This window comes from Lissotriton vulgaris, chromosome 6 (genome assembly GCF_964263255.1).
Source record: "Lissotriton vulgaris chromosome 6, aLisVul1.2, whole genome shotgun sequence".
NCBI lineage: Eukaryota > Metazoa > Chordata > Amphibia > Caudata > Salamandridae > Lissotriton > Lissotriton vulgaris.
In genome coordinates, this window is record NC_141694.1 from 1,356,323,772 (window position 1) to 1,356,331,346 (window position 7,575).

Consider the following 7,575-nt stretch of genomic DNA (forward strand, 5'->3'; position numbering starts at 1 on the left):
ATTGGCCTAGTCCTAGTATTCAGTTGCTGCCTGTGCCTGCAGTGTGGGCCAGCGATTTGTGGACTGTGTGCCACCTCTTGTATTGAACATTCCAGTTTTCACTCAAAACGTAACCGAAAGAAAGAAGAACAAATGATGTTACAAGAACAGACTGATCGATTCATGAGGATCGATATTTCATGAAGGGTCCGTAGGGAACAAGGAGGGAATGAGGAAAATTAAATTTTGGCCATGTTGTGTTCCCTAGCGCGTACCCCACCGACTCCATGTACCAGCTTAAAGTGCATGTAACTTCCCTCCTGTGTCAGCTATGAAGACGCAAATACATTTGCGTCCAACGTTAACATGTCCTCTTTCAGATCCACCATGAATGGATTATATAGTCCGTTCCTAAGTATGCTATGCCACCGTCTTTTTGTGGTACACTTTTCGTATTTTTCCTGCTCTAGCAAGAGTAGGCCCTGAATTCCTGCCATCTGAACCTCTTTTGTGGCTCCTGACTCTGCCCAGGCTACCTCTGTACCCGTGAACTCTGTCCTACTTTCAGCGCGGCCCCTCGCGCTCAGCTCAAGCCTGCTTTCTGCCAAGACTGACTATAACCTTCGAGTTATCTGTTCCGTTCCCCGAGAATACATTCCTGCCTACTAGATCCTGTAAACATCCTCCCCAGCTGCAGAGCCAAAGGGCCGATCTGTCTTAATGCAAGTAATTCATAGCCTCTGTTGCCATGCTCCCATGGAAGGCCCCGTGCCCCACGCTTCACATGTAGACACTCAGGCGCTTATACACGCATCCACAGTTAGCATAGAACAGCTTCTGCCCTAGAGACCTTTCCGCCCAGATAGTATGGTTCCTAAACACCAGATATCAGATATGATAAAAGTACAAGTTGATCTGACATGCCAGACTTCTGTCTCTTTCCGTCAGTGTGAATGTCAAGTTCCCTGCACCCCGTCAATCACACGTCATGCAGCTGCGCGCGCATCCAAGCTTCCGATTTCTGCTGACATTGCAACATTCTGTTAGCACCACCCCTTGGTGCCACCCACTTGCGTCACCTATCAGTGACGTTTCTAGCACACGCCTCTGGTTCACGCCTAGTTTACGCCTCTTGATGATGTATTAGTACCACGTGTATAATGTTATCTTGTCTTCTCTCAGCTGTTACGCCTCTTACATTGATTCTTATGGTATAAATCAAGTATATAAGCTATGTATGGTTAATAAAATTCAGCGCTCTATCCCTTCTGACACCCCTGTGGTGGTCAGAACATGATATCCTGATTCCTTTATGAGGAATAAAACCCTTAGAAACTCTAACACCACGGACTCTGTTTTTTTTCATTCTGATTGAGTTATTATTGATTAAGTACTTACCTGCATAGAAATTAAGAGAGTAAATTAATTATTTACGTCAGATGGGGAAAGATTTAGACAAAAACTCCCCTGAAACCAGAAAAACAACTACATGGTTACAACCTACTAATGGTTTCAGAAGATGCACTGTATGCCGTGCTTGCAAATTTGGCTGCAATAAAACCTCGTATTGTACCCCTTTTGAGGTATCTCCTGTCCCTATCAGAGGAAACTATAATTGCAAAACAGAATATGCTGTTTATGTTCTGACATGCACCTGTGGCCTTAACTACGTTGGGAGTACGAAGATGCAGGTGCACGTCAGAATATTGCAGCATATAAGAGCAATTTTGCACAATGACCCAGCGTACCCTGTGGCACGTCATTTTTCTAGATGTCATGACAAGGATATGAACTGCCTTTCCTACTATGTAATTAGTGTTATACCCAAATCTAAAAGGGGGGCAATAGGGAACGGCAGGTGAGACATTTAGAAACCAAGTTTATTCTTGACTTCGATAGCATGTGGCCACAGGGACTTAATAACAAAGAGGATATGCACACTTTTTTGTAAATACGCTGGAGTTATGGTTTTTTAGGATATGTTTGTAAATAACTTGCTGCTCGTTATTGTATTGATGAAATCTGAATATTTTCTACTTCTAAAGAATTGCTCCTCGATGAATCTTTCTATGACCTGATGGTAATATTGTTGATGTTTTTAGCAAACTTTTTTAACCAATTTTTTAACATACTTTTTATAATGGTATTCTTCCCGGCTGGAGAATTTTACTATTAAGATGATGGTATGCATGTTTGCTATATGATATAGTTATATTAACTCTGGTTTTATTGTATATATTACTGCACTATATTCTCTCTTTTTTTTAAAAGGGACTTTTGTTGATATTTACACAAATTGCATTGCACTTTAGTGTAGTATTTGCACTTTAAAGAACGTTAGCACTATGGCATTTTATTTGTTAAAAGCATTTGGGATTTATCCAATAATAACATTGTACTATTCATAGTACATATCATGAAATTACATCACTAGGCTTAAATTAATAACGATAAGATTTTATTTATGGATTTATCCAGTAAAGTCAAATAATTTTGAGAAATTAATTATATGTTCAATATTTATGTATTTATACATGTAATATTTGTGTTTATCATTTGTTAAAAATGCACTGTGATTTTAACAAACAAGCATACATGCAAGGCGTAGGGCGATCTACTTTTGCTTTACAAAATCAGAAATGAAGTCTTTCTATTATGCCTATGATCATGTGATTGGAACGAATGCAATAGGGGTGTGCACTTCATATGCCTCTATAAAAACAAACTTGGCGCAGTAAAAAGCTGGATGTGATCTAGGGCTTTGTTAGCCCGAAACGCGTTGTTGCAGGCTGTGTTTTAACAATAAAAAGAACTATCGCCTGAAGAGCTGAAGTGGTCTGAGTCTCCTTCTTCACCAGCGTGGGTTGGAAGTAGTCAGACTTTTTCCTTTGGAATATATATATATATATATATATATATATATATATATATATATATATATATAGATAGATATCCGAACCAAGGTTTTGAATCACCGCTGTCGCACCACACACCTCGGGTGCTTCCTGAACGAGGTGGTGAGCTGCGTAAACTTCCCAAGCACAGTTCACTGAAAATGTGTCAGCCGACACAAACAGGCGCAAACCGCAAGTCTGTGCAGAAATGCATTTATTTCATGGATAGAAAACCCCCCTCCAGCGTTGACATCGCAGTCACATTTTCAGTGGACTGTGCTTAGGATATATATATATATTATAAGTCCTGAACGCCAAGGACACAACATCATCACGGTGTTGTATAGTGTGTGCAGCTCTACAGCTTCTAACTGTTTGTGCAATACTGCAGATTTTTTTTAATGTTACATTGCATGATTCTTAGTAAATCAAGGCTTGAGTATGTTATTAGGATACCTGCATGGCCATAATTTTAAATGTATAATCTCGATGTGCTGCCCTTGATGCATTACCACATGACGTATCATGTTTCTTTCATGAGGGAGAATAGAATATAGCTGGGGAAGCAACATCACTTTATTTTATTTCAGTTAATTGTTTTATGCGGTTCTGCTGCACCAAAATAGTGTTGGTGAGCCTTACATAAAAAATATAATTACAATGGTGAATTAAATTCCAAAGGGTTGCAACCACCATGTGAAAATCTGGCTTTGGGCTTGCGGAGTTTTGAAAATCAGTGATAACACATAAAAAGAGTTGTTGTTCTTGAGAATTTTCAGGGTGGTGAATACCTTTATACAAAAAGCAGCAGATTTTAAGTGTACACTAAAAGAACCCATAGTTTTGTAGGTTTTCTTTTACGTACAGTTTTAAAAGAGAAATTACTCTATGTCCGAAGAAGAGTTGTACATCTCACAATGACAGATCCAATGCGAGATGCTTGATATTACCCCGGTGCAAAATTATACCTAGGTGTATCTTATCCAGCTGCCATTTGCCTAATAGAAGTTGGATAATAGATAACAGAGCATTCAAATAAATTCAAATAAGTTATAATTCCAAAACACTCTCAATAGAGACGAGCAATATAACTCCAGGAGGAGATGTGGCATTACGGCTAGAGCTGCTGACCTCAGAACTGGAGAACCAGGCCTGAATCTCAGCCTCAGCTCGACACCCTGTCATTCCGGGCATATATTTCAATCATCACAAAGCCTAGAAATGTGTAATATCTGGTTCTCTTGTAAAGCACTCTAATGTCCTCATGCCAAAGGTGTGCTTTATACAAAAAAATCTGAAAAAACTTTAGTAGTTAGTGCTGGAATGGGTAAATACGATGTCAATGAATACCATGATATGTGCAGGCCTGACAACGGCAAAACCAATAAATGTGATGTCAGTGTATGCCACAACCTGTGCCAACATAACAATGTCAATACCTAAAAATGTAATGTCATTGTATGCCATAATCTTTGGCCGCACAACAGTGTTGATACCGGCAGTAACTATGACAATGTAAGCCATAATCCATGAATTGATGACAATGTTGTCACCAGTGAAAACAATGTTAATGTACGCCACAATCTAGACATGCATTAATATTCCAGTATAAGTGAAGACAATGTCAATGTATGCTATGACAACTGTACTCACAATGTTGAGAGTGTTGACAAAAATTATACCAGTGACTGCCAAATCATGTTTAGGAGTTCGAGTGACCTAGTATCATTGGTGTTAGATTTACCAAAGGGGGTCGCTCCATCAACCCCGAGTCGGAGATACGTGGTCAGGCAGGTCCTGAGACCCATGCCTATTGAATGACAGGTCACAGGTGGGGTCTCTCTTAACCCAAAGACAAACACGCACTCAGGTAAAACTCTGATCGAGCTTACAGATAGATAGTTGCACCACAAATAGGTCTGAGGAAATTGACCCCAATAAAACACATTTGGCCAACTGCTTGCGTTCCCCAAAAATACCACAAAGCTAGATACCACATATAGATAGAAACACTCAGTCAATCAGGACATGACATGCACATCACACGTAGTGTTCACGCACTCCTCGTGCCGGACATCTGGGCACATACACACTAGCCCACACTATCTGTGGCCTTATCAGAGAAACAAACTTGTTAATTTATAACTGAAATGCTTTTTCTAGAACGCAGAAATTACTTTATTGTACCTCACAAGAGGTATATAATATCAGCCAAAACTTTGTACACGAAGAGACTTTCCACAGATGCATTCAGTAGAGACTTTCACGGCCTCTGCATTTAATTAATCCAACTTATTCCTGTTTTGTCAAACGCCTCTGGTCTTTTCATTTCTTTAAGGTAAATTCATATCTGAGCAACATTTGTATTCTTCAGATATAGTGCTCTTCAGTTCTTTTATGACGTAAATGTAAAATAATGTAGCTCTATACCACTATTAGCGTTTTCAGAACCATGTAGGTTATATTTCTGTTTGCAAATATGTTCGTTATTTGAAAATATATACAAATGGCAGTTCTGCTAAAAAAAAATTCAATAAATCAAATGAAACAAAATCATACCAGCACAAATACCTAGACCAAAAAACTGAAAAATAAACTGAAATAAAAAATGGTCATAGAACTGTATACTTTGCAATTGCCAATATAAAGAAAACTGTGGAAATGTAAAAATAAACTAACAAAAAATAATAAAATAATAATCGGAACTAAAGAGATTGTAGACACCAGTACAAATTACCCAGTAACATTTCTAAAAACAATAGATTCGATAACTTTAGACATTGCATATACCAATGCAAATCACCCTGTTATAATGCAAACCTAACAGCTGAAGATAAGTAGAAAATGACACACAGGTAATTTGTAAATAAATTATAAAAAAAAAAAAGATACGCTCATATGGAACTTTACTCAAATCACTCAAAACGCAACTGCGTTAGTGTCACACGTGAAGCGTGATACTTGGCAGGGCTGCAACAGACATTGCAGGTCTCAAACACACAGAAATGACGTACAACATAACTGTAACAGATGTCTGGCGCTACAGTATCTTACAGCTCAAAGAGAAGAGGGCGGAGCCCAGGTTGTGGGTTCCACTTATGTGCTCTCAGTAGTACTCTTTGTCGGGTATGTATTATTTTCCTACGGTGATGTCAGTTTCCCTATTCTTTTGAATTTGTAGTTCTCAAACATCATAGGCGGAGAGCTCTGCTAATACTATGTCGAATTATATTTGGCTGATTTATGCCTAAAAGAACTGTAAACCTACTAGTAGCATCTTTACGGTTATATTTGAGTTGTATGTGTCCCAACCGGACATATGCTCCCACTAACAAGGCATACATCCGCAAGGAGTTGCTAAATTACATCTATGGAGAAAGTGTTAATTTAAGGTGGCATAAAATGCCTTTTTGACCGGAAATATAGATAACTGTGCCTCATAGTTTGATGCTCTACTGCCGCATAACCCTAGTGGCCCTGACAAAGATAAAGATCTGCACAGTCGAGATTCATTAACTATTTTCCATTTTTCATAGGTCTATGTGCAATGTGTTTTTTATTGTATTTTTAGCGCACGTAGTTTTACATTATGTAATTGCAGTACCGGTCTTATGTACATCACCAACTCAATTAAAAAGTTACCACGTTCAAACGGAAAATACAATGAAATTATGATCTGCTTTAATACAACTACAATAATGTATCACCAGAAAAGATTTGAAAGTACATTTCAAAGTATTGCGTGTGTACTCCTCTCCTAGATTTTGGAAAAAGTAAATTTAACTTCTGTAACTTATTGGTGAAATATATTGTAAACTGAATCGTGGGAGCATTTCCTAGATGTGGATCGCATTGTTATTTACTAAATATAGACAGATAGTTCGATAGATAGATATGTGCAAAAAAATCGATCCTTTTTTTCTAGTTTCTCTTGCCAAGGTTAAATGTTTAATAGATATATGTATAATGTATTTGCATGCTCCAATGAGTTTATATGAACTTAATAGACAGCAACTTACGATTTGCATGAAGCTGTTGGGCTGCAATCACGAAAAGAAGTATAATGCGAAGAAACACGGCTGGCTCATTTCCCATTTCTTTGGCTAATAATTCCTACCATGTAGGCCAGACAACGGTCTTCCAATCCTGGGGTTCTGGGTTCGCTCTACCTGCGTCGCACTGTAGTCTTGCCCAAGAAATAGAAATACTCGGTGGGAGGAGCCTTCGAGGGGAGGGAAATGACACAACTCAATTCATTAAGTCATTTACAACATGGCGTCTTCTGAAAAACTCTTCCACTGTCTCTCGTTGAAGACCTGAGTAAAGTTATGTGGTTAAAGTTCTCCGCTTATGCTGTTTGTAACATGAATTCAAGTTTTAGACGCCGAACTAACACGTCATGAAGAAACAAGAATGTTCTGAAATCTTGAGGAGGCTTCATTTTTTTTTGTCAATAGGCCTGTCCACGGTTTCATCGTATTTGCTTTCCTGTGCTGCTTGAAAATCAGGCATGACAAATATTTACTGAAATTAAAACGCCGTTAGGCTTCTGAATTGATATGCAACTTGTGTTTTTTTTCTCACCACCCCCTCTACCCTTGTGATCATCGTTAATGTTGACAAAATGCACCTGAGCATTCATTTATTTTTTAAAACATGTTTCCCATATTTAAATATATTTTAGAAGTTAAAGCACCTTGGG

At 38.4% G+C, this 7,575-nt stretch overlaps 1 protein-coding gene across 1 annotated transcript in view; it reads right to left on the reverse strand.

Moving 5' to 3' along the window:
* LOC147708872 (uncharacterized) overlaps positions 1 to 7,025 on the reverse strand; it is a 303,609-nt gene extending 296,584 nt beyond the window's left edge. The window contains exon 1 of the mRNA XM_086925792.1: positions 6,893 to 7,025. Coding sequence (XP_086781918.1) covers positions 6,893 to 6,968 — 76 coding nt within the window. The 5' untranslated portion in view covers positions 6,969 to 7,025. The remainder of the gene's footprint in view (positions 1 to 6,892) is intronic.
* Positions 7,026 to 7,575: the final 550 nt, after the last annotated feature.